This window comes from Anomaloglossus baeobatrachus, chromosome 7, assembly GCF_048569485.1.
Source record: "Anomaloglossus baeobatrachus isolate aAnoBae1 chromosome 7, aAnoBae1.hap1, whole genome shotgun sequence".
In the NCBI taxonomy this organism is placed as follows: Eukaryota; Metazoa; Chordata; class Amphibia; order Anura; family Aromobatidae; genus Anomaloglossus; species Anomaloglossus baeobatrachus.
The window spans coordinates 249069009-249096492 of NC_134359.1; the positions used below are offsets into that span (position 1 = coordinate 249069009).

General features: G+C 51.1%; 1 protein-coding gene across 3 annotated transcripts in view; it reads left to right on the plus strand.

Annotated features, from left to right (window-relative positions):
- LOC142246135 (RNA exonuclease 5-like) overlaps nucleotides 1–22016 on the plus strand; it is an 86127-nt gene extending 64111 nt beyond the window's left edge. For 2 of the 3 annotated variants that reach the window (XM_075319155.1, XM_075319158.1), the window contains 4 exons: nucleotides 43–111; nucleotides 187–261; nucleotides 378–606; nucleotides 21491–22016. In XM_075319155.1, coding sequence (XP_075175270.1) covers nucleotides 43–111; nucleotides 187–261; nucleotides 378–441 — 208 coding nt within the window. In that variant the 3' untranslated portion in view covers nucleotides 442–606; nucleotides 21491–22016. Of the gene's footprint in view, nucleotides 1–42; nucleotides 112–186; nucleotides 262–377; nucleotides 607–12742; nucleotides 12820–21490 lie in introns of all 3 variants that reach the window. The other variant, XM_075319156.1, reaches the window with a different exon arrangement.
- Nucleotides 22017–27484: the final 5468 nt, after the last annotated feature.

A 27484-nucleotide genomic window follows, 5' to 3' on the forward strand; every position in this document is an offset into this window, starting at 1 on the left:
TATTTTCCAGGATCATTAATTGTGATATGTCTTCTCTTATAGGTTCCGATGGCAGTGGAGCGGGTTGAAAATGACGAGAGTGGAGCGATGCCGGTCGAGGACTCTTCCGCTGTAAGTTGATCAGCATTCATCAAACAGTATCCTACAGGACTCATTATCTCAAAACTAATAGAAATGTTTTTTCAGGGATCAGATGCTGCAGCACGTCGTTCAGGTCCCGGAACTTCATCCCACAGTCGCGTGCGTAGTCGCCGTGGCGGTGTAAGTAATTTGTTTTTTGTTTTGGAAAGTAAAGGCTCCCTTTGCATTACATCTGAACTGTAAGAGTACTTGTGTTCATTTGTACAAATACATTTTTTTTTTGTGTGTGATTTCAGGTTTCAGGACCCAGCAGCAGCAGGCCCCATGGAGAAGATGACCAAGAAGTTGATGCTTTTATAGATGGGGACTTGCTGATTTGCGAAGTTGAGGCACGTCCTGCCTTGTGGAACACAGCCCACCGCCACCACTGGGATGTAGTAGTCACACGCCGATTGTGGGATGAGGTTGCCAGATCTCAGTTTTATGAATGGGAGGACCTGGACGCCAAGACGCAGTTTTTGCTCCGTAAGTAGTCCGCTTTTAAAATGTGTGAATGTCAATATTTTTTTGGTTTTAATAGGGCTTGTGTTCGCATTTGTTTGTGAAATTTAAATTTTTTTTTTCTCTGACGCCTCATTGGGGGACACAGGACCATGGGTGTTATGCTGCCTATCCATAGGAGGACACTAAGTAGATGCAAAAGCATAGCTCCTCCTCTGCAGTATACACCCGCTGGCAAGGCCAGGCAAGCTCAGTTTTATCTTAGTGTCTGTAGGAGGCACTTCCTTTCAAGGTTTGTTATGTTTTGAGGGCGACGGTTTCCTTTTGGGAACGATCTCCCACTACCATCAACGGGCGGTAACGTGAAGCGTTGCCTACACGTACCCCCACCCGCGACGCTGGATCCTGGGCTGGACGACGGGTTCCACAGACACCGATTTTCCAAAGCCCAGGGTAGAGGCCTGTGCCCTATAGCCCAATTCCTCAGCCCCTCTCTGCAGGCTCTGAGATGAAGATGGCACTGATTCCTCAGCCCCTCTCTGCAGGCTCTGAGTTGAATACGACACCGACACAGCAAGGTGAGATCCCCCCTGACTGGTTTCCCAGACAAAGGGAGAAAGGACGCTGCAGGGAAGACTCCCAGGCCATTTACAGTATTTATTATGTGCAAGGAGCAAGGATCCTGCACACACAGTGTTAACTTTCTCTAGCTTGCTGGCCTGGGGGAAGTTCTGCTATTTGCAGAAAGTCTTGCAGATAATTTCCCGGTGGCAGGGGGAGGACCCAGGCTTCAGGGACTCACGCTGTGTATGATCTGCTCTGTTTATTTGCTCTAGCAAAGCCGGCTGATAACCGCTGACAAGCTCTGTGCTGACTGTAGAGATAGGGAGGAAAACTCAGAAGCTCCCTTCCTGCCGTTTTTTTACTACCCACAGCAGGGGGGGACACACTGACTCATCTCCCGCTCTTTTAGCGCTAAGCCCCGCCCCCCCGCAGCCGCGATAAGCCCCCCCCCCCAGGGAAGAGTGCGAGATCTTCATAGAGCTTAAGCCTTCCTGAGGACAGGGTCATCGGCTGATTCTGGTGAGGTGCTTGCTATCAATTGTAGCTCTGCTGAGCATTGCTCCCCCTCCTGGCATACTCCTATTAGGAACATGCAGAAATCTAAGGGCACTAAGAGTACTAAGGCCCACATAGTCTATTACTCAGCCTGCACTGCCTGCCACGCTGAGCTACCACGTAAACACACCTCTTCTTTCTGTGAGTCCTGTGCTCCTATAGCCCCCCAAGACCCCCCTGCCACCACCGGCCTAGAGCCTAGGGCCCCCAGCCCACCGGAATGGGCACAGTTTCTGTCCCAATCCATGGAAAAACTGTCTCAGAACCTGGTTCTGGCTATGCAATGTTGTCCTCCACACCCTTCTGGGTCCCTGGACGGAACGCAGCCTTAGGATACCCCTGTGGAGGATCCTTTTGAGGTAATCCGGGCACATGCTTCACCGGTTGCAGGGATCAGGAAAAGGGCACACGGTCGGGTGTCTCCAGCGGGCTCTCCCTCGGGAGCACACAGGGCAGGCTCTCCCACACGCTCCACGGCTTCTGAAGAGCTGGAGGAGGGAAAATGCTGTTTGTACCAGGAGGATTCCTTGGTTTCATCACCCCCAGATGATCAAACTGCAATAGACTCCCTTATAGCAGCAATCAACCAAACTCTGCATGTGGAGGATCCCCCATCCACTACCACTGACCATGCGGTCTCCTTTAAGAGGGCAAGGAAACCCCAAAAGGTTTTTTCGCTGATCACCCAGAGTTTCAGGATATCCTCACAAAGCAAAGGGAGAAGCCTGACAAGCGCTTCGGTAACCGAAAACTCATGGAGTCCCGGTACCCTTTTGCCTCACCTGCCCCTAAGGGCTGGGCCGATCTGCCCTCGGTCGACCCCCCGGTCTCCCGCCTTACCACAAAGACACTCCTGTCTTTACCCGATGGTTCTTCCATTAAGGACCCGACAGACAGACAGGTGGAGCACCTTGCCCGCTCTGCTTTTGAGGCTGCGGGTTCTTCCCTCTCGCCCTCCTTTGCCTCTGTGTGGGTCGCAAAGGCGATCTCAGTCTGGGCAGAATCCCTTAACACTTCGCTTGAGGAATCCCAGTTCACTCAGACCTTCACAGAGGTAACAGCTCAAATTGCCGCTGCGGCGGAGTACCTCATGCAGGCCTCCATGGACGCTGCTACCTGCGCAGCGTTTGCCGCCTCAAATACCATAGCCATCCGTAGAGCTCTCTGGCTCCGACAATGGCGAGCGGACTCTGCCTCCAAGAAGTCTCTCACGGGCCTTCCTTTTTTTCCAGACCGATTGTTTGGTGAACGTCTGGACAAGCTCATTTCTGACGCCACGGGAGGAAAGAGTACCTCCCTCCCCCAGCTGACGTCCAGGACGTCCTTCACCAGACGTCCACAGTCCTCGTTCCGCTCCTTTCGGAACTCATTTGGTTGGTCGTCATCCCGTGCTGTCCCCGCCACCAGCCGTGGACTACGCAGGGACCGACCTTCTCAGCTCTCCCCGAAACCCACTTTATTATGGCAACCTACACCGAAACAGTCCAGGACTAGGGAGACTCGGCCACGACGTTTTCCCCCCTCATGACTCCTTCGGCGCCCCGGAAGACACACTCATTGTAGGAGGTTGACTGCAGTTCTTTCAATACATCTGGGCTGCCGCCTTAGACGACAAATGGGTGCGAGACCTTGTGTCTTCCGGTTACCACATAGAACAGAGTCGATTCTTTCTCTCAAACTCCCAAAGACTCGAAAACGATGCGAAGTTTTTTTCTCAGCAATCCACTCGCTCCAAACAGCAGGAGTGATAATACCTGTCCCAGACGACGAGAAGTTCAGGGGTTTTTATTCCAACCTCTTTGTGGTCCCCAAAAAGGATGGGTCAGTTCGACCTATCCTGGACCTCAAACACCTAAACAAACATGTGCACATACGGAGACTCAGAATGGAGTCCCTAAGATCCATTATTGCATCCATGGTCGAAGGGGAATTCCTCGCCTCCATAGACATCAAGGACGCGTACCTGCACATACCCATCGCCCCAGATCACCAAAAGTTCCTCCGCTTCGCAATTCAGGACTCCCACTTTCAATTCGTAGCTCTACCCTTCGGCCTTGCCACCACACCAAGGGTCTTCACCAAAGTCATGGCGTCCGCTGTGAGCGTCCTTCACTCCAGGGGAGTAGTCGTTCTCCCTTACTTGGACGACCTCCTCATCAAGGCCCCCTCCTTCCGCGCCTGCTCAACCAGCGTACAGATCACTGTGGACACCCTATCCCGCTTAGGGTGGCTAGTGAATCTGGACAAATCATCCCCGATTCCCATCACGATCCATCACCTTCCTGGGCATGTCCCTGGACACCCGTCGGGGCTTGATCCTTCTTCCTCAGGACAAGGCGATCGCTCTTCAACGAGCGGTACGCTGCCTTCTACGTCCTCCGTCTCGCTCCATTCGATTCAGCGTGAAAGTGCTCGGCAGGATGGTGGCGGCTATGGAAGCAGTACCCTTTGCTCAACTGCACCTCCACCCACTGCAGCTAGCCCTTCTAGCAGCCTGGGACAAGAGTCCTTCTCCCTGGACAGACATCTTCACCTGACAAATGGAGAAAAGCGATCCAGCTGAGTGACCAGGTGATTTTTTTCAGTGCAGTACAGACATGGCATAGTCGTGGTTAACGCGTTTCTGGCTTAACACCCTTAATCATAATGGTTATGATTAAGGGCGTTAAGCCAGAAACGCGTTAACCACGACTATGCCATGTCTGTACTGCACTTAATCACCTGGTCGCTCAGCTGGATCGCTTTCCTTCATTTCTCATTGCTGTGGCCAGGGCAAGGCCGGATCCGTGTCTGAGGTGCGGTGAGGTCAGACGTGGGTGAGCTAGATTCCTTTACAATCTTCACCTGACGCCTTCAGCCAGGTACGCACTCCGCTGGTGGCTTCGGTCCTCATCCCTATCGAAGGGGAGATCTTTTCTCCCAGTGAACTGGCTGGTCCTGACCACGGACATCAGCCTCCTAGGCTGGGGAGCAGTGTACCAGCACCACACTGCTCAAGGACGTTGGACGCTCCAGGAGTCTTTCCTTCCCATAAACATCCTGGAACTCAGCGCGATCTTCCTCGCGCTCAGAGCTTTCTGCCCTCTGCTAGCGGGTCGTCAGATTCGAGTCCAATCAGACAATGCGACAGCTGTAGCCTATATCAATCGGCAGGGGGGCACCCGCAGCAAAGTGGCTTAACTCGAGGCCCACAAGATCCTCAGCTGGGCCGAATCGACGGGATCAGTGATATCAGCGGTATACATACCGGGGGTAGAGAACTGGGCAGCAGACTTTCTAAGTCGCCAAGGCATGGCCGCCGGAGAATGGTCTCTCCACCCAGATGTGTTTCTACACATCTGCACTCGCTGGGGCACACCAGACGTGGACCTAATGGCCTCAAGGTTGAATGCAAAGGTACCCGCGTTCATAGCCAGGTCACGCGACCCGCAGTCCATCGGTGCGGATGCTCTAGTCTGCTCCTGGCACCACTTCCGCCTGCCTTACATATTTCCACCTCTACCCCTGCTGCCGCGGGTAATCAGGAAGATCAAGGCAGAGGGAGTCCCGGTGATACTGATAGCACCGGACTGGCCCAGGCGTGCCTGGTACGCCGAATTAGTACAAATGCTCACAGACGCACCGTGGTGCCTTCCAGACATCCCAGACTTGCTGACCCAAGGGCCCATTTCCCATCAGAACTCCAGAGCCCTGAAGCTGACGACATGGCCATTGAGACCTGGGTATTAACAAGAGCGGGATTCTCCCCCACGGTTATTTCCACCATGATCAGCGCCCGAAAGCCTGCTTCATCCCGCATTTACCACCGTACGTGGAAAATCTTCCTTTCATGGTGCAGGGAAACTAACGTCCAGCCTATGCCTCTGGCCATTCCCAGAATTCTCGATTTTCTACAGTCTGGCCTGCAAGCGGGGTTGGCTCTCAGTTCCCTTAAAGGGCAGGTCTCAGCGCTCTCAATCTTCTACCAATGCGCCTGGCTCAAAAACCGCAAGTCAAGACCTTCCTCCAGGGCGTTTCCCATCTAGTTCCCCTGTACAAACGGCCGCTGGAACCATGGGACCTCAACCTCGTTCTGGACGTTTTCCAGAGGTCTCCCTTTGAACCCCTCAAGGAATCCTCCCTTGCTTTTCTGTCCTGGAAGGTAACATTCCTGGTGGCAATTACGTCCATCAGACGGGTTTCAGAGCTAGCAGCACTCTCTTGCCGCGAGCCTTTTCTGATCTTTCACCAGGACAAGGTGGTTCTGCGCCCCCTTCCGGATTTCCTTCCAAAGGTTCTTACCCCGTTTCATTTGAACGGGGTCATTGTTCTGCCTTCCTTTTGTCCACACCCGATTCATAGGGTGGAAAGGTCTCTGCATTCGTTAGACCTCGTCAGAGCTCTCAGATATTACATATCCAGGACAGCCCCCTTTAGGAAAACTGACTCTTTCTTCGGCGCTCCATTGGGAGACCCAGACGATTGGGTGTATAGCTAGTGCCTCCGGAGGCCACACAAAGCATTACACTAAAAAGTGTAAGGCCCCTCCCCTTCTGGCTATACACCCCCAGTGGGATCACTGGCTCACCAGTTTTTCTGCTTTGTGCGAAGGAGGTCAGACATCCACGCATAGCTCCACTGTTTATAGTCAGCAGCAGCTGCTGACTATGTCGGATGGAAGAAAAGTGGGCCCATATAGGGCCCCCAGCATGCTCCCTTCTCACCCCACTTGTGGTTTGTAAGGTTGAGGTACCTATTGCTGGTACGGAGGCTGGAGCCCACATGCTGTTTTCCTTCCCCATCCCCCTGAGGGCTCTGAGGGAAGTGGGATCTTACCGGTCTCCAGGCACAGGAGACCGTGCTCCATCCACAGACCCAGAGAACCTGCTGGATATGGAGCTGAGTATCGTCAGGGACAGGGCCCTGCTACATTAAGGTACTCTGTGTCCCCGGGCAAACGCGCACACACACACCAGCATTGCTGGGAGTGTTAGTGCGCCGGGGGTAACAGCGCGGTGCGCTCGTGCTATTATTCACTGCAGCTTAGCTGAGTGAATTTATGTATTGCGAACTGCCGCGCCGGCCGCTGCTGGGTGTTTTTTACATTGTGGCGCGGCTGGGACTTGTGGTGCGCCGGGGACTTTCGCGCTGGCCGTGCACATGGACGGCCGCGCTTATTACTCGAGTCCCCGGCTTTGCGGCCTAGTTTTCGCTTCGTTCCCGCCTCCAGCCCTGCCAGTCAGGGGAGAGGCGGGACGCTGTACAGAAAGTCAGCGCCGAGGGCTGGAGTCTGCTTTGCATTCTCCAGCCCCCTCACTGGACACAGTGGGACGCCAGTTTCCCGCTCGTGTCTGGGGCACGCCCACGGCCCGCCCCTCGTCACACGAGCTGGAGAAGGACGCCGGCAGCCATTACTGCACGCAGTCCGAGCTGGGGAACGGAGACATGCTCTGGGCAACCAACACAAGGCTCTGGCGAACACATACCCGCGTTATAGGCGGGCGGTAAGCAGCACCTGAAGTGCTGACCCCTCTAAATACCGAAGTGTCCATTTGTATTTGATGCTTGTATGCTATACACTGCACTGTAGATCGCTATCTTTGGCTATATGCCCTCCTAGATGGCGAGATGACAGCAGCAAAACGCAAGGGTGCTAAGGCACAGGTTTTCTAGGCTGCTTGTATTACATGTGCTGAAGTGTTCATTTGTACTTATGCTTGTATGCTATACACTGCACTGTACGGTCGCTACTCTTGGCTATATTCTCCTAGAGGGCTGGAAAACAGCAGCAAAAAAGCATGGGTGCCAAGGCACAGGCTTTATAGGCTGCTTGTATTGCAGGTGCTGAAATGTCCATTTGTACTTATGCTTGTATGCTATACATTGCACTGTACGGTCGCTACTCTGGGCTTTATTCTCCTAGATGACTGGACAACAGCAGCAAAAAAGCAAGAGTGCCAAGGCACGGGCTTTCTATACTGCTTGTATTGCATGTACTGAAGTGTTTATGCTTGTATGCTATACATTGCATAGATGGATTGAATACAGCAGCAAAAAAGCAACAGGGCTTCCTATGCTGTTTTTTCCTGCATGTGATACTGTTCCACCGGCAGGTTCCACTGACCCCCATTGTGTGCAAGCTCCCCTGTAGCACTTAGTCAGCCGGGGTCTCTACTAGAGGTGGCCAATGGAACCATCCGTGAACCCTGTCCAGGGACAGGGACTGAGTGGCAGTTTCGGCTGATGGATTGTCATGGGATAGAGACTTTGCAGTCCAGACAGGCCATGGGCAATCTAGATTAATGCTCCATGGCCACCCTCATTCGGAACGTAATCAGGGGGTCCCAGGCTTCCAGGGTGAAGGCTCTGACACGGACGGCAGTCCCAGACAGCCTAAGCTAGCTCGCTGGGTGCGGCGCTCGGCTTCATCACTGGTCAAGGTCCCAGCAGGAGGACTCTCTGTATGATGAGGCAGACGTAGCTGATCAGGGCTTTGGTCCTGACACCGCTCTCAATCCGGATGCACCGGATGGTGACGCCATAGTGAAGGATCTTATAGCGTCCATCAATGGAAGGTTGGATTTTTCTCCCTCAGCTCCCCCATTGGAGGAGTCAGCTTCACAGCAGGAGAAATCCTTTTTTCAGTACTCATGCGTATATTGCGTATTTTTCTGGCGCTGACTTCAGAGAAGCAGCTCAGACACACCACGCTTACCAAATAAACGTTTTTCTCCAAACGTTTTAAGGATACACGTTATCCCTTTCACCTGACGTGGTAAAGCGCTAGACCCAGGGTCCAAAAGTGGATCCCCCAATCTCCAGGCTTGCGGCTAGATCCATAGTTGCAGTGCAGATGGATCTTCACTTAAAGATGCCATTGACTGACAGAGGGACCTCTGGTTGAAATCTGTCTGTGAAGCTATCAGCGTGTCGGTTGCTCCGGCATTCGCAGCAGCGTGGGCACTCTCACCTATTTCAGCTGGGCTTACGCAGCTTGTCTTGAGCACATGTACATCTGTGCCGCAGGTGGTGTCCTTAACCTCGCAATGTCTGCATTGCGACTTACCCTAGTAATGCTGTCCTGGAGGGACAGTCGAGGTTGGTCCTTCCCAGGCTCGGGCAGGTCCCAATTGTCCTCGTCCAAAATGGCTCAAAAGGCTCAGAGTGGCTCAGATTCCGGCCGGGCTCAATCACGCCCAAGGAAGGCAGCAGGAGGATCCGCTACCAAGGCGGTCTCCTCATGACTGTCAGCTCTCTCTCTCCGCATCCGCGGTTAGTGGCAGTCTCCCGCTGGGGACATCTAGGTGCCACAGGTCACAGACCGGTGGGTGAGAGACATTTTGTCTCACGTGTACAGGATAGAGCTCTGTTCTCGTCCTCCGACGCGATTCTTCAGCGCTCCCCCCACCGAGCCGATGCTCTTCTGCAGGCAGAAGAAGTGGTAATCCCTGTTCCTCTTCAGGAACAAGACACGGTTTTTTTCCTCCAATCTGATTGGGGTGCCAAAAAAGGGGTGGCTCTTTCCGTTCCGTTATGGTCCTAACACTGCTCACAAGCACGTGAAGGCCAGGCGGTTCCGGATGTAATCCTCCGCTCCGTCATTGCATCAATGTCGCCAGGAGTTTTCCTAGCATAAATAGACATCAGGATGCTTATCTCCACATGCCGATTGCTCCAGAGCACCAGCGTTTGCTACGTTTTCGTTATTGAACACGGGCATCTTCAGTGCGTAGCCCTGCCCCTCGGTCTGGCGACAGCCCTACGGGTTTTCACCAAGTTCAGGGCAGCAGTGGGAGCAGTCCTGCACTCTCAGGGTCACTCTGTGATCCTTCCTGGGACGATCCGCTTGTCAAGGCACTCTCTCAAGAGGCATGCCAACACAGCCTGAACGTGGCGCTGGAGACTCTCCAGAGTTTCGGGTGGATCATCATCTTTTCAAGGTTATATTGGGCACCGTCCCAATCGCCGTCATATCTGAGCATGGAGTTTCACACTCTCTCAGCGATAGTGAAGCTGCCGCTGGACAAGCAGCGTTCACTACAGACGGGGGTGCTGTCTCTCCTTCAAGGCCAGTCACACCCCTTAAGACGTCTCATGCAGAGGCAGTCACTTTCGCGCAGTTTCATCTGCGTCCACTTCAATGGGGCATGCTTTGCCAATGGGTTGGGGAGTCGACGTCCCTAGTCAGGAACGTTTCCCTTCTCAGACGGTCAAGGAGTCCATCCTTCAGATCAATGCTCTGGAAATCTGGGCAGTGTATCTTGCCCTGCAAGCCTTCCAGCAGTGGCTGGAAGGAAAATAGATCCGAATTCAGTCGGACAATTCCACAGCGGTGGCAGACATCGTCCACCAAGGCGGAACACGCATCGCCAAGCCTACCAGGCAATCCGGCGGACTCTGATGTGGGTGGAGAACAGAGCATCCACCATATCCGCAGTTCACATCCCAGGCGTAGGAAATTGTGAAGCAGACTTCCTCAGTCGCCTGGGTATGGACGCAGGGGAATGGCCTCTGCACCCAGAATGCTGTCAGGAAATCTGTAGCCGCTGGGGAATGCCGGAAGTCGACCTAATGGCGTCTCGGCACAACAACAAGGTCCCGATTTTCATGGCGCGGTCTCACGAGCAAAGTGCTCTGGCGGCAGGCGCCCTAGTTCAGGATTGGTCGCAGTTCCAGCTGCCCTAGGTGTTCTACCTCTGGCACTGTTGCCCAGGGTGCTACGCAAGCTTAGCTCCGCTTGCCGCCGCGCCGTCCTCGTCGTCCCAGACTGGCCGAGGAGGTTGTGGTTCCCGGTTATGTGGCATCTCACGGTCGACCAACCGTGGGCACCCTCAGACCAGCCAGACTTACTGTCCTAAGGGCCGTTTTTTCCACTGAATTCTACGGCCCTGATCCTGACTGTGTGGCCATCGAGTCCGAGATCCTGGCGTCTTCAGGATTATCTCAAGTCGTCATTGCCACCATGAGACGGGCTAGGCAGCTGACGTCTGCCAACATCTACCACAAGACGTGGAAGATATGCTTCTCTTAGCGCTCTGCTCAGGGAGTGTCTCCCTGGACATTTGCATTGCCTACTTTTCCTTCCTTCCTGCAATCTGGTTTGGGAAAAGGTTTGTCGCTCGGCTCCCTTAACGGACGAGTCCCAGCGCTGTCTGTATTCTTTCAGAATCGCATAGTACGACTTCCTCAGGTACGCACGTTCCTGCAGGGGGTTGGTCACATTGTCCCTCCGTATAAGAGGCCGTTAGACCCATGGGTTCTGCACAGGGTACTAATTACTCTCCAGGAGCCGCCCTTAGGGCCTCTGAGGGATGTTTTTTCACCTTCTCGACTGTCACAGAGGGTGGCTTTTTTGGTAACGGTCACGTCTCTTCAGAGAGTGTCCGAGCTTGCAGCGCGGTCTCCAAAGCTCCTTTCCTGGTGTGTCACCAAGACATGGTAGTGCTGCTCCTGATTCCGGGGTTTCTCCCTAAGGTGGTATCCCTCTTTCATCTCATCAGGATATCTCCTTACCTTCCTTTTGTCATCATCCAGTTCATCGGTATGAAAAGGATTTGCATTTGTTGGATCTGAGGAGAGCGCTCAGAATCTACTTTTCCCGCACGGCGCACCTGCGCCGCTCGGATGCACTCTTATACTTGTCGCTGGTCAGCGCAAAGGGTCGCAGGCTTCCAAAGCCATCCTGGCTCGATGGATCAAGGAACCAATTATTGAAGCCTACCGTTCTGCTGAGCTTCCGGTTCCATCAGGGCTGAAGGCCCATTCTACCAGAGCCGTGGGTGCGTCCTGGGCATTACGACACCAGGCTACGGCTCAACAGGTGCGCCAGGCAGCTACCTGGTCGAGTCTGCACGCTTTCACCAAACATTATCAGGTGCATACCTATGCTTCGGCGGACGCCAGCCTAGGTAGAAGAGTCCTGCAGGCGGCAGTTGCCTCCCCGTTGGGGAGGGCTGTCTTTGCAGCTCTAACATGAGGTATTTCTTTACCCACCCAGGGACAGCTTTTGGACGTCCCAATCGTCTGGGTCTCCCAATGGAGCGCCGAAGAAGAAGGGAATTTTGTTACTTACCGTAAATTCCTTTTCTTCTAGCTCCTATTGGGAGACCCAGCACCCGCCCTGTTTCCTTCGGGATTTTTGGTTGTTTCGGGTACACATGTTGTTCATGTTGAATGGTTTTCAGTTCTCCGATGTTACTTCGGAGTGAATTTGTTTAAACCAGTTATTGGCTTTCCTCCTTCTTGCTTTTGCACTAAAACTGGTGAGCCAGTGATCCCACTGGGGGTGTATAGCCAGAAGGGGAGGGGCCTTACACTTTTTAGTGTAATGCTTTGTGTGGCCTCCGGAGGCAGTAGCTATACACCCAATCGTCTGGGTCTCCCAATAGGAGCTAGAAGAAAAGGAATTTACGGTAAGTAACAAAATTCCCTTCTTGTTCGTCATTCCTGAGGGGCCTAAGAAGGGACAGGCAGCTTCAAAGGTGACTCTGGCTCGCTGGATTCGCTCTGCGATCCAGGAAGTCTACCGCTTGCAACTCAAGCCCAATCCTAGTGGGCTGCGGGCTCATTCCACGCGAGCAGTTGGCGCTTCGTGGGCCATTCGGCATCAGGCTTCAGTGGAACAGGTGTGTAAGGCTGCGACCTGGTCTAGCCTACATACGTTTTCAAAGCATTACAGAGTCCATACCCAGGTTTCAACTGAGGCAAATCTGGGTAGGAAAATTCTGCAAACAGCAGTAGAGCTCCTCTCTTAGTAGGCGCTCCAGGCTGTCTGGGACTGGTTCCTAGTCCTTGGGTTGTGTTGTCTTCTTTTATGTTTCCCACCCATGAACTGCTTTAGGACGTCCCATAGTCCTGTGTCCCCCAATGAGGCGTCAGAGAAAAACGGATTTTTGTGTACTCACCGTAAAATCGTTTTCTCTTAGCCATCATTGGGGGACACAGGACCATGGGTGTTATGCTGCTTATCCATATGAGGACACTAAGTAGATGCAAAGATGTTAGCTCCTCCCCTGCAGTATACACCTGAGAGAAAAAAGCTAACATCTTTGCATCTACTTAGTGTCCTCCTATGGATAAGCAGCATAACACCCATGGTCCTGTGTCCCCCAATGATGGCTAAGAGAAAACGATTTTACGGTGAGTACACAAAAATCCGATTTTCTTTTCTACCCTGCGATGTAAATTGGATTTTACTATTATGGAAGAACCTTTTTTATCTTTGACGAATAAAGAATAATTTTTTCATTCAGAATGTATAAATAGAATGTATTAACGCCCGGGATAGTAACTGTCTCTCTGTTTCTCTCCCATTCTGTCTGTCTGTCTCCCCCTATGTATATATGTCTCTGTCTCTCTCTTTGTCTGTCTGTCTCTTTCCCTGTCTGTCTCTGACTGTCTGTCTCCTTCTCCGTCTGTCTCAATCTCTTTCCCTGTCTGTCTATCTATCTCTTTCCCTGTCTATCTATCTCTTTCACTTTTCCTGTCTGTCTCTTTCCCTCTCTTTCCCTCTGTCTCTTTCCCTGTCTTTGTCTGTCTCTTACCCTGTCTGTCTCTTTCCCTCTCTTTCCGTGTCTGTCTGTTTCCTTGTGTCTGTCTCTTTACCTGTCTGTGTCTCTCTTAACCTGTCTCTCTCTTTCCCTGTCAGTCCCTTTCCCTGTCAGTCTTTCTCTTTGTCTGTGTCTGTCTTTGTGTCTGTTTCTTACCCTGTCTGTGTCTGCCTCATTTCTTACTCTCTGTGTCTGCCTCTTTCCCTGGCTGCATTGTGACACGCCAAAATTCCATATAAGGGCGTGGCTGCGCATTCTTCTGAATTTCTGGCAGCACTGTGGCTCCCAGCTCCATTCGCTTTAATGGAGGCAGGTTTTTTGGCGAATAACTGTAAAGAGCGGGTTTAAAATTTCCCCTCAAAACATAGCCTATGACGCTCTCGGGGTCCAGACGTGTGAGTGTGCAAAATTTTGTGGCTGTAGCTGCGACGGTGCAGATGCCAATCCCGGACATACACACACACACACACACACACACACACACACACACACACACACACACACACACACACACACACACACACTCAGCTTTATATATTAGATTTATATATACACTAGCTGTACTACCCGGCTTCGTCCGGGTTAATAACTGCTGTTAACAAAATAGAATGTATTAACAAAAATGTATTTCTTTTTCGCTCCTAATTGGGAGACCCAGACAATTGGGTGTATAGCTACTGCCTCCGGAGGCCACACAAAGTATTACACTTAAAAGTGTAAGGCCCCTCCCCTTCTGGCTATACACCCTCCCGTGGGATCACGGGCTCCCCAGTTTTCATGCTTTGTGCGAAGGAGGCACACATACATGCATAGCTCCACTGTTTAGTCAGCAGCAGCTGCTGACTATGTCGGATGGAAGAAAAGAGGGCCCATACTAGGGCCCCCAGCATGCTCCCTTCTCACCCCACTCTTTGTCGGCGGTGTTTGTTAAGGTTGAGGTACCCATTGCGGGTACGGAGGCTGGAGCCCACATGCTGCATCCTTCCCCATCCCCCTTCGGGCTCTGGGTGAAGTGGGATTTGACCGGTCTCCAGGCACTGGGACCGTGCTCCATCCACAGCCCTTGGAGAATCTGCTGGAATGGAGCTGAGTATCGTCAGGGAAGGCCCTGCTACGTCAAGGTACTCTGTGTCCCCGTACATATCGCGCGCACACCACAGCATTGCTGGGTGTGTTAGTGCGCCGGGGACTACAGCGCTGCGCGCTGGTGCCATGCCTATCTACAGCTCTGCTGAGAGGGGACATGTTTATGAAACTGCTGCGCGGCCGCTGTTGTCAGTAGCGCTGCGGCGCGGCTGGGACTTGTGGTGCGCCGGGGACCTCCGCGCTGGCCGTGCATATATGACGGCCGCGCTTATTACTCGAGTCCCCGGCTTTTTGCGGCCTAGTTTCGGTTCGTTCCCGCCCCCAGGCCTGCCAGTCAGGGTGGGGGCGGTACGCTGTATAGATCGTCAGCGCAGAGGGCTGGAGTCTGCTTTACATACTCCAGCCCTCACACTGGGCACAGTGGGACGCTAGTTTCCCGCTTTTCGTCTGAGGCACGCCCACGGTCCGCCCCTCTTCACAAGACGCCGGCAGCCATTACATGTGCAGTCTGAGCTGGAGAGAGGAGACTGGGAGACCCAGACACGGGATTCTGGTGCACACACACCCGCTTTTCAGCGGGCGGTAAGCTGCCCTCAAGGGCTGACCCCCACTGGTACCGAAGTGTATATTTGTATTGTTTGCTTGCAGCTATACATTGCACTGTACGGTCGCTGGAGATTCTCTGCTATATATCCTCCTAGATTACTAACAGAGGACACAACAGCATGTCGACCGCAAAAAGCAAAGGTGCCAAGGCACAGGCTTTCTATGCTGCTTGTACCGCATGTGGGGCTGGTCTACCGGCAGGTTCCACTGACCCCCACTGTGTGCAGTGCTCGGCCCCTGTGGCACTTGCTCAGCCGGGGCCTCTGCTGGAGGTGACTCAGGCAGTACCTCCTGTGAATACTGTCCAGGTGACAGGGACGGAGTTTGCAGCCTTTGCCGACAGAATGTCTGAGACTATGACTAAAATTCTTGAAACATTGCAGTCCAGACCAGTAACTCAGACCATGGACTCTGTTAACTCTTTACTCCCCGGTCCCCCTCAGTTGGAACAGCTCCGGGATCCGGGGGTATCTGTGGCATCCCAGGGGGATGGCTCTGACACGGACGACAGTCCCAGACAGCCTAAACGAGCCCGCTATGAGCGGCCCTCGACTTCGTCACACTGGTCAGGGTCCCAGCAGGACTCTCTGTATGATGAGGCAGAGATGGCTGGTCAGGATTCTGATCCTGAGACCGCTCTCAATTTGGATACACCTGATGGTGACGTCATAGTTAATGATCTTATAGCGTCCATCAATAAAATGTTGGATATTTCTCCCCCTCCTCCTCCTGCGGAGGAGACAGCTTCACAGCAGGAGAAATTCCATTTCAGGTATCCCAAGCGTAAATTAAGTGTATTTCTGGACCACTCTGACTTTAGAGAGGCAATCCAGAAACACCACGCTTATCCGGATAAGCGTTTTTCCAAACGGCTTAAGGATACACGTTATCCTTTTCCCCCTGATGTGGTCAAGAGCTGGACCCAGTGTCCCAAGGTGGATCCTCCAATCTCTAGGCTTGCGGCTAGATCCTTAGTTGCGGTGGAAGATGGGGCTTCACTTAAAGATGCCACGGACAGACAGATGGAGCTCTGGTTGAAATCCATCTATGAGGCTATTGGCGCGTCTTTGGCTCCGGCATTCGCAGCCGTATGGGCACTCCAAGCTATTTCAGCTGGTCTTACCCAGATTGACACGGTCACACGTACATCTGCTCCGCAGGTGGCATCCTTAACCTCTCATATGTCTGCATTTGCGTCTTACGCAATTAATGCTGTTCTAGACTCTACAAGCCGTACGGCAGTGGCATCAGCCAACTCCGTGGTTTTACGCAGAGCCTTATGGTTGAGGGAATGGAAGGCAGATTCTGCTTCCAAAAAATGTTTAACCAGTTTGCCATTTTCTCGTGACCGACTGTTTGGGGAGCGCTTAGATGAAATCATTAAGCACTCCAAGGGTAAAGATTCTTCCTTACCTCAGCCCAGACAAAACAAACCCCAACAGAGGAGAGCACAGTCGGGGTTTCGGTCCTTTCGAGGCTCAGGCAGGTCCCAATTCTCCTCGTCCAAAAGGACTCAAAAGGATCAGAGGAGCTCAGATTCTTGGCGGACTCAGTCACGCCCGAAAAAGACAGCCGGAAGACCCGCTACCAAGGCGGCTTCCTCCTGACTCTCGGCCTCCTCTCTCCGCATCCTCGGTCGGTGGCAGGCTCTCCCGCTTTGGCGACATTTGGCTGCCACAGGTCACAGACCGTTGGGTGAGAGACATTCTGTCTCACGGGTACAGGATAGGATAGAGTTCAGCTCTCGTCCTCCAACTCGCTTCTTCAGAACTTCTCCACCTCCCGACCGAGCCGAGGCTCTGCGGCTAGCGGTGTCCACTCTAAAAGCGGAAGGAGTGGTGACCCCCGTTCCTCTTCAGGAACAAGGTCACGGTTTTTACTCCAACTTGTTTGTGGTGCCAAAAAAGGACGGCTCATTCCGTCCCGTTCTGGATCTAAAACTGCTCAACAAGCACGTAAAGACCAGGCGGTTCCGGATGGAATCTCTCCGCTCCGTCATCGCCTCAATGTCTCAAGGAGATTTCCTAGCATCTATAGACATCAAGGATGCTTATCTCCACGTGCCGATTGCCCCAGAGCACCAGCGTTTTCTGCGCTTCGTTTTAGGAGACGAACACCTTCAGTTCGTAGCTCTGCCTTTCGGGCTGGCGACAGCCCCACGTGTCTTCACCAAGGTCATGGCAGCAGTAGTAGCAGTCCTGCACTCTCAGGGTCACTCTGTGATCCCGTATTTGGACGATCTACTTGTCAAGGCACCCTCTCAAGAGGCATGCCAACACAGCCTGAACGTTGCGCTGGAGACTCTCCAGAGTTTCGGGTGGATCATCAACTTCTCAAAGTCAAATCTAACCCCGACCCAGTCGCTAACATATCTTGGCATGGAGTTTCATACTCTCTCAGCGATAGTGAAGCTTCCACTGGACAAGCAGCGTTCGCTGCAGACAGGGGTGCAATCTCTCCTGCAAGGCCAGTCACACCCCTTGAGACGCCTCATGCACTTCCTAGGGAAGATGGTAGCAGCAATGGAGGCAGTCCCCTTCGCGCAGTTTCATCTCCGCCCACTGCAATGGGACATTCTCCGCCAATGGGACGGGAAGTCGACGTCTCTAGACAGAGACGTCTCCCTTTCTCAGGCGGCCAAGGAATCTCTTCGGTGGTGGCTTCTTCCCACCGCTTTGTCAAAAGGAAAGTCCTTTCTACCCCCATCCTGGGAAGTAGTCACGACAGATGCGAGTCTATCAGGGTGGGGAGCAGTGTTTCTCCACCACAGGGCTCAAGGGACGTGGACTCAGGAAGAGTCCACCCTTCAGATCAATGTCCTGGAAATCAGAGCAGTGTATCTGGCACTTCAAGCCTTCCAGCAGTGGCTGGAAGGCAAGCAGATCCGAATTCAGTCGGACAACTCCACAGCGGTAGCGTACATCAACCACCAAGAGGGAACACGCAGTCGACAAGCCTTCCAGGAGGTACGACGGATTCTGTCGTGGGTGGAAGACAAGGCTTCCACCATATCCGCAGTTCACATCCCAGGCGTGGAAAACTGGGAAGCAGACTTCCTCAGTCGCCAGGGCATGGACGCAGGGGAATGGTCCCTTCACCCGGATGTGTTTCAGGAGATCTGTCGCCGCTGGGGGATGCCGGACGTCGACCTGATGGCGTCACGGCACAACAACAAGGTCCCGGTTTTCATGGCACGGTCTCACGATCCCCAAGCTCTGGCGGCAGACGCCTTAGTTCAGGATTGATCGCAATTCCGGCTGCCTTACGTGTTCCCACCTCTGGCATTGTTACCCAGAGTGTTGCGCAAGATCAGGGCCGACTGCCGTCGCGCCATCCTCGTCGCTCCAGACTGGCCGAGGAGATCGTGGTACCCAGATCTGTGGCACCTCACGGTAGGCCAACCATGGGCACTACCAGAAAGACCAGACTTGCTATCTCAAGGGCCGTTTTTCCATCTGAATTCTGCGGCCCTGAACCTGACTGTGTGGCCATTGAGTCCTGGATCCTAGCGTCTTCAGGATTATCTCGAAAGGTTATTGATACCATGAAACAGGCTAGAAAACCAGCCTCCGCCAAGATCTACCACAGGACGTGGAAAATTTTCTTATCTTGGTGCGCTGTTCAGGGAGTTTCTCCCTGGCCTTTTGAATTGCCTACTTTTCTTTCCTTCCTGCAATCCGGGTTGGAAAAAGGTTTGTCGCTCAGCTCCCTTAAAGGACAAGTCTCAGCGTTATCTGTATTTTTTCAGAGACGCATAGCACGTCTTACTCAGGTACGCACGTTCCTGCAAGGAGTTTGTCATATCGTTCCTCCTTACAAGCGGCCGTTAGAGCCCTGGGATCTGAACAAGGTTCTAATTGCTCTCCAAGATGTTTCCCTTTCTCGTCTTTCACAGAAAGTGGCCTTTCTAGTAGCGGTCACGTCTCTTCGGAGAGTGTCCGAGCTAGCGGCACTCTCATGCAAATCTCCCTTCCTGGTTTTTCACCAGGACAAGGTGGTTCTACGTCCGATTCCTGAGTTTCTCCCTAAGGTGGTATCCTCCTTTCATCTCAATCAGGATGTCACATTACCTTCCTTGTGTCCTCATCCAGTCCATCAAGTTGAGAAAGGTTTGCATTTGTTAGATCTGGTCAGAGCACTCAGGATCTACATTTCCCGCACGGCGCCCTTACGCCGCTCGGATGCACTCTTTGTCCTTGTCGCTGGTCAGCGTAAAGGGTCGCAAGCTTCAAAATCCACCCTAGCGCGGTGGATCAAGGAACCAATTCTTGAAACCTACCGTTCTGCGGGGCTTCCGATTCCTTCAGGGCTGAAGGCCCATTCTACCAGAGCCGTGGGTGCGTCCTGGGCATTACGGCACCAGGCTACGGCTCAGCAGGTGTGCCAGGCGGCTACCTGGTCGAGTCTGCACACTTTTACCAAGCATTATCAGGTGCATACCTACGCTTCGGCGGACGCCAGCCTAGGTAGACAGGTCCTTCAGGCGGCGGTCGCCCACCTGTAGGACAGGGCTGTTTCACGGCCCTATCACGAGGTATTCTTTTACCCACCCAGGGACTGCTTTTGGACGTCCCAATTGTCTGGGTCTCCCAATTAGGAGCGAAAAAGAAGGGAATTTTGTTTACTTACCGTAAATTCCTTTTCTTCTAGCTCCAATTGGGAGACCCAGCACCCGCCCTGTTTTCTTAGGAATTTTTGGTTTTTCGGGTTCACATGTTGTTCATGTTGAATGGTTTCACTTCTCCGATGTTTCTTCGGATTGAATTTGTCTTTAAACCTGTTATTGGCTTTCCTCCTTCTTGCTTTTGCACTAAAACTGGGGAGCCCGTGATCCCACGGGAGGGTGTATAGCCAGAAGGGGAGGGGCCTTACACTTTTAAGTGTAATACTTTGTGTGGCCTCCGGAGGCAGTAGCTATACACCCAATTGTCTGGGTCTCCCAATTGGAGCTAGAAGAAAAGGAATTTACGGTAAGTAAACAAAATTCCCTTCTCTGTACACAAAAACCACAAAACAGATAGAAATGTAATTATTAAAAGGCAAAAACTAAACTAATAGAAGCATTTCACAACATATATTTCAACACCACAGATATTCCACACAGATTTAACATCCTATGACCTCACACATACTGAGAATGTCTTTTGTTGCCTATATTAACCAATCAGAGCTCAGATTAATGAACTGTAGCAAAATAGAAGCTGAGCTGTGATTGGTTGCTATTGGCAGCCTGATAAATCTCCAGGCAACAGAAAGCCCTCCCCCCTGACAGTATATATTAGCTCACACATACACATATAGACAGGTCATGTGACTGACAGCTGCTGTATTTCCTATATGGTACATTTGTTGTTCTTGTAGTTTGGCTGCTTATTAATCAGATTTTTATTTTTGAAGGATAATATCAGACTTGTGTGTTTTTAGGGTGATTATGTGGCGAGGTTGGTGTATGTGTGGTGAGATGTGTGCTGAGGGTGGTATATGTGTTCAGGCACGTGGTAGTGTGTGGCGCATTTTGTGTGTGTGTTCATATTCCCGAGTGTGGTGAGTATCCCATGTCGGGGTCCCACCTTAGCAACTGTACGGTATATACTCTTTGGCGCCATCGCTCTCATTCTTTAAGTCCCCCTTGTTCACATGTGGCAGCTGTCAATTTGCCCCCAACACTTTTCGTTTCACTTTTTCCCCATTATGTAGATAGGGGCAAAATTGATTGGTAAATTGGAACGCGCGGGGTTAAATTTTCACCTCACAACATAGCACCCGGCGCTGCCCGGGATAGTAATTGTCTCTCGGTTTCTCTCCCATCCTCTGTCTGTCTCCCCCTCTGTATATATCTCTCTGTCACTCTCTCTCTATCTCTTTGTCACTTTCCCTGTCTGTCACTTTCCCTGTCTGTCACTTTCCCTGTCTGTCACTTTCCCTGTCTGTCACTTTCCCTGTCTGTCACTTTCCCTGTCTGTCACTCCCTTTTTTTCCCTGTCTGTCTGTCTCTTTGTCTGTCTGTCTCTTTGTGTCTGTCTTTTACCCTGTCTATGTCTTTCTTACCCTGTCTGTGTCTGCCTCTTTCCCTGGCTGCATTGTGACACGCCAACATTCCATATAAGGGCGTGGCTGCGCATTTTTCTGAAGTTCTGGCTGCACTGTGGCTCCCAGCTCCATTCGCTTTAATGGAGGCAAGTTTTTTGGCGAATAACTGTAAAGAGCGGGGTTAAAATTTCCCCTCGAAACATAGCCTATGACGCTCTCGGGGTCCAGAAGTGTGAGTGTGCAAAATTTTGTGGCTGTAGCTGCGACGGTGCGGATGCCAATCCCAGACAGGCAGGCAGGCAGGCAGACAGACAGGCAGACAGGCAGACAGGCAGGCAGGCAGGCAGGCAGGCAGGCAGGCAGGCAGGCAGGCAGGCAGGCAGGCAGGCAGGCAGGCAGACAGACAGACAGACAGACAGACAGACAGACAGACAGACAGACAGACAGACAGGCAGACAGGCAGGCAGGCAGACAGACAGACAGACAGACACACACACATTCAGCTTTATATATTAGATTTTCTACGTAATGTTTTACAGTTTTTTGGAAGAACTGGAAAAGACAGGCCAGAAGATCACTTATGTGTCAACAGACGGATCGAAAAACTTTGTTTCTTCAGGACAGTTTGACACCTTGTTATGTGCTTCAAATCAAGAGGTGAGAATTAAGACCCTGACTACTTCTATTGATGGACACTTACACCTTGAGGAACGTTTTTTTTTTTTTTCATGTGTTTTGGGCAAAAAATTTTTTTTCAATTGTGTTACAGTAATAATTTTGCACCCTTTGGCTTTCCCAGGCTCTTGGTTTCCCTTTAGAATAAGTTATCTGAGAATCTGTCAGTGAGCTTGTTGCAATGGGGAGTTTGTAACCCTTTTACCTGTCTTTTTGTGATCCTCTCTCACTTGATTTATGACTACATTAATGTGTAGCTTAACCTTGATGTGGACTGTGGTCATAAATTAATACAATGGAGTTTTAAAAAGGAAACAAAGAAGTTTCATAAAAAAGAGTAAAACCAGCTCACCGCAATAAATCTTGTGAGATTATGCACAGAGGACATCGACGCCAGGACGTAATAAACAACAGAATAAAAATCCAGTTCCATGGAATAAAATTATTTTTTATTTTTTTTCCAGATATATTCCGAATCACAAATGTGCATAAAAAGAGGATTAGGAGCTTTTAAAAGCAGAAACGCGTTGATTGCAGTGCTAGGTGTAGTCACGGCTCTTTGATTTGCACGAGATTTGAATTGTCCTCTTTTTATGCACATTTGGGCTTTGGATTTTATCCAAAAAATTGATATAAAGGATTCCAAATTAATCCTTTTTATCATTTTTTTTTATTCATTGTCAGTTCATTGGAGCTGGATTTTGCATGGCTTAAATGCCCATATTACAGATTGACAGCTGCATTTAAGGGGCTAACATTGGCAATTAGAGCTGCTGTTAGAGGCAGATGCTGACTCTGTAACTCAGCTGGCATCTGCCCGGTGCGGTGCAGACTTACCGTATTTTTCGGACTATAAGACGCACCTGACCATAAAACGCACCCTGGTTTTTAGAGAAGAAAAATAAAATTTTAAGCAAAAAATGTGGTCATGACCCACTGTTATGGGGCAAGGATCTGCTGCTGACACTGTTATAGGGGTAATGTCCCCAAATTCTCTTCTAAGGTACCCCTTCCTGGAAATGATCCTCCTGCCTTGTATATACAGTATGTCCCTCATCCTGGTATAGCCCCATCTTGCTATATACTGCCATCCTGGTATGTGCTCCCATCCTGCTCATATACGCCATCATCCTGCTCCTATACTCCATCATCCTTCTTATATGCCATCATCCTTCTTATATGCCATCATCCTGCTTATATGCCATCATCCTGCTCATATACCCCTATCATCCTGCATACATACCCCCCTATCATCCTGCATACATACCCCCTATCATCCTGCTCACATACCCCCTATCATCCTGCTCACATACCCCCATCATCCTGGTTACATACCCCCATCATCCTGTTTACATACCCCATCCATCCTGCTCATATACCCCCATCCATCCTGTTCATATACCCCCATCATCTTGCTCATATACCCCCATCCATCCTGCACATATACCCCCATCATCCTGCTCATATACCCCCATCATCCTGCTCATATACCCCCATCCATCCTGCACATATACCCCCATCATCCTGCTCATGTACCCCCATCCATCCTGCACATATACCACCATCATCCTGCTCATATACCCCCATCATTCTGCTATATGCCATCATCCTGCTCATATATCCCATCATCCTGCGGTATGTCCTGCATCCTGTGGCACACAAAAAAAATAAACAAACGTTTACACTCACCTTTCCTCGCTCCACACAGCGTCGCTCCTCCTCCTGTCTGTGCAGGCAGCGCTGTTTGGAGCCGGCCACGAAACCTGCAGCACGAGCGATGTCCTCCTGTCTGTCCAGCAGCGCGGCTGTGTGGACACGTGCGCACAGAGATGACGTCATCGCTATGAGCACAGCTAGTCTCCACACCGCGCGGCCGGCAGACAGGAGACATCGCAAGGCTGCAGGGGAAGGGTGAGTTATACTGATTCACTGCCAACCGCACTGATGATGATGCGCGGGGGGCAGTGAATACAGCCGCACATGATCACTCCGGGCTGTAGTTGCCAGGGGTGATCACGGCCGGCTGTTTACTATGCGCGCACCCCCCGCCCACCTGTCTTCGCCGGCTTCAGCGCTGAGAGATGGGCGGGATGATGGGCGTGCATATGTAATGAGCGGGCCCACGTGGTCACGGCAGGCGCTGCTGCAGCCTGCTCATGACCCGCTCCACTGCAGCACCCTCATTCCTGGCCGCAGCCCTATATTCAGACCATAAGACGCACCCCTCACTTTCCCCCCAACATTTGGGGGGAAAAAAGTGCATCTTATGGTCCGAAAAATATGGTAATACTATACAGTGTGTCCACCCATATCCTGTCCACCGCCATTAACTTGAGACCGGCGGCAGCTATAGGCATAGAAGTGGTGTCTAGGTATAGTAAAGTAGCCATGCGCTATGCAATGAAGCCACCTATAGCACCACCTGGTGGAAAACAACGGAGTTAGCACTTTTATCTAAAAAACGGAACGAGAGACAAACAAAGTGAATTACAAAGTTGTAGGGCATCATCAATTCAATACGAATCGACACCTTGCATACAGAAATGCTATGATATGAAACCCATGATCCCCCCCCCCCCCAAAACATTGAATGCTGGTCACACATATGGCGCTCATTTAACTTTGATGCTCAAAGTGTCCACCATCAGCTGCAATGCACATCCGGACTCTGGACAGCATACTGTATCTTGCTGCACGTTGGGCAATATGGTAGGTGACACGTTTGTACAAGCATCTGTGATACGTCGTCGTAGGTCCTGCAATGTTTGTGGAGGGGGTCGCATACACCTGCTGCTTGATGTGACCTCACAGAAAGAAGTCCAATGGGGTCAGGTCAGGTGAGCGTGGAGGCCACTCCACACAGCCACCATACCCAATGACTTGAAGGAAGGTCTCCATGAGGTATCGCTTCACGTCCGCAACCTTGTGAGTTTTACACGTTCTAATCATAGCATTTCTGTAAGCAAGGTGTCGATTCGTATTGAATTGATGATGCCCTACAGCTTTGTAATTCTCTTTTTTTCTCTATTTCGTTCCGTTTTCGAGATAAAAATGCTAACTTCGTTGTTTTCCACCAGGTGGCGCTATAGGTGGTTTCATTGCGTAGCGCATGGCTACTTTACTATACCTAGACACCACTTCTATGCCTATAGCTGCCGCTGTTCTCAAGTTAATGGCGGTGGACACACTGTATATATACCGTATATATCAGAAATGTGTGTGCATGTACCATGCATGCAACAATATTGTGTACATGGGCTACACCCACACTATATATTTGAGTATTTTAAATATGTAGTATACCTTCCAGGTATGTGCCTAATCCTTAAAGGTCCTTCAGTGACTCCGGCGCTGCAGCCTCTGTGCAGGTCCTGACAGCTTCTCCTTGCAGCCTCTGTGCAGGTCCTGGCAGCTTCCTCCCTGCAGCCTCTGTGCAGGTCCTGGCAGCTTCCTCCCTGCAGCCTCTGTGCAGGTCCTGGCAGCTTCCTCCCTGCAGCCTCTGTGCAGGTCATGGCAGCTTCTTCCCTGCAGCCTCTGTGCAGGTCCTGGCAGCTTCCTCCCTGCAGCCTCTGTGCAGGTCCTGGCAGCTTCCTCCCTGCAGCCTCTGTGCAGGTCCTGGCAGCTTCCTCCCTGCAGCCTCTGTGCAGGTCCTGGCAGCTTCCTCCCTGCAGCCTCTGTGCAGGTCCTGGCAGCTTCCTCCCTGCAGCCTCTGTGCAGGTCCTGGCAGCTTCCTCCCTGCAGGTCCTGGCAGCTTCCTCCCTGCAGCCTCTGTGCAGGTCCTGGCAGCTTCTCCCTGCAGCGATCGGGCAGGTCAGTGTGGGGCAGGAGACTAGAGAGGTTCTCTTAGTGATCGGGAAGGACGTGGTGTAGCAGGTGTCTTATACGACCACAGGAAGCTCCTCTGAACTATCCGACGCACACACTTTTTAGCAAGGTTTTTTTCCTTGCTAAAGAGCACATCTTATAGTCCAAAAAATACGGTATATATTTATGGCAAGTGATAGGTTTTCGGTAAGAGGCTTTTACAAAAATAGGAAATATCATTAAATTGTGACTTCATGGCGTAAAAAGCATAGGTACTTTCATTTCACACCCTTTATCAGTTTTCCAGATCAAATACCCAGAGTCCTTTGCACATCTATTATGATCTCTATGGACTGTAAGCTTCCTTCTATAGATTTGCCAGGGCTTCTGGTTTTACATCTGGATTATAAACTAATAATCATGCTTATCCCATTTCGATAAGTCCTCATAGAGAGGAGAAACTTTAACATTTCATAGATTACACTGCAACTTTAAAGTGCAGTCACTAGGAGCGGAGCGTAAAGTAGGGTCAGAGAGCCTGATTCCAGCACTGGCTTTCATCATTTTCGCATATATTGAAGGGGCTTATTTATATTCATTATGGCAGAGTTCCTATACGCCAGACTGGTTATGCTGGCAGTCACTTAGTGCCCAAATCCTCAGATGTGCTGCTACACAGTCAGCACCGCATGTTACTGATACTGATCATGTGATCCCAAAGTTAAATTGGGTGTGTCACTCACTAATTTTCATCAAGGGTTGCGATCAGATTTACAGCCATCTCCAAATTTTATAACTTTGGAAGGGCTCTCTTACATTTCACTTTATGCTGGAAATATTCACGTGGGGAAAGGTAAGCCAGGATGTGTAACGGAGGGTCAGGACCCCACTCCTGCCCATGAGGGCCCGCAGCCTGCCAGTATAGTAAGTAACACTCCTCTTCCCGCGCCCTGGCTGCATATTTAGAGGGGACACTTGTCCTATCCTTTCACTTTTCATATACAGGCCCGATTCTTATAGGAAGCTTGTCCTGGTGACGTGTTCCCTTTAAGGATAGAGCTGCATAGATCCGGAGCTAGAACTGAAAAACTGTGGCTATGCAACAAACTGCCCCCAATAACTTCACAGGTTGATGGCGTACGTACCAGGACGTATCTGCTGCCCAGTACTGTATGTGGCCTGTGATGACAATGACTACCTACCTTATACCACTAGAATGTCGGATCAGGGCTCGATAACCATTGGTACTCTCACCAGCTCCTGGGGTTGTAGTTTAGTAAGTGCTGGGGCCAAATATCTACCAATTTCTTTTTATTAAACCGTAATATGCACACTTTTTCTTTTTTAGCAAGGTTATCAGAAGAACCTGCTTTTGCTTTGGCCCATCATCTCTATAATGACTCTTCTCAAGTGTATTTAGAGAGGACTAACCACCAGGATTTTCATATATAAACTAAAGCCAGGCTATACTGGTGCTATCATGCTGATTCTATACATACCTTTAGTTGTGAGATCGGATGTATAGTTTCTGAAATACAGGCAAGTAAAGTTAGTGAAATGCACTGTTATTTGATGAGAGGTGCAACGGAATATCGAATAACAGAGCATTTCACAAACTTTCCTTGCCTGTATTTCAGAAAGTATACATCCGATCTCACAATGAAAGGTATATATAGAATCAGCATGATAGCACCTGTATAGCACGGGCTTTAGTTTATATAGGAAATTCCTGGTGGTAAGTCCTCTTTAAAGGAACAGCACCAAGCAGTCAGCATCCCTGCGATGTGTCCAGTTTTGCAGCTCAGGTATTCACTTGATTGGGACCAAAGGGGGCTTTACATGCAACGAGATGTTGTTGGGCTCATGGAATTCGTAACGCACATCCGGCCTCGTTAGCGACGTTGTTGCGTGAGAAACGCACGAAGGACCGTTAACGATCAAAATTACTCATCTAATCATTGATGCGTCGTTCTAATCCCAAATATCGTTGCTGTTGCAGGACGCAGGTTGGTTGTCGTTCCTGCGGCAGCACACATCGCTATGTGTGACACCGC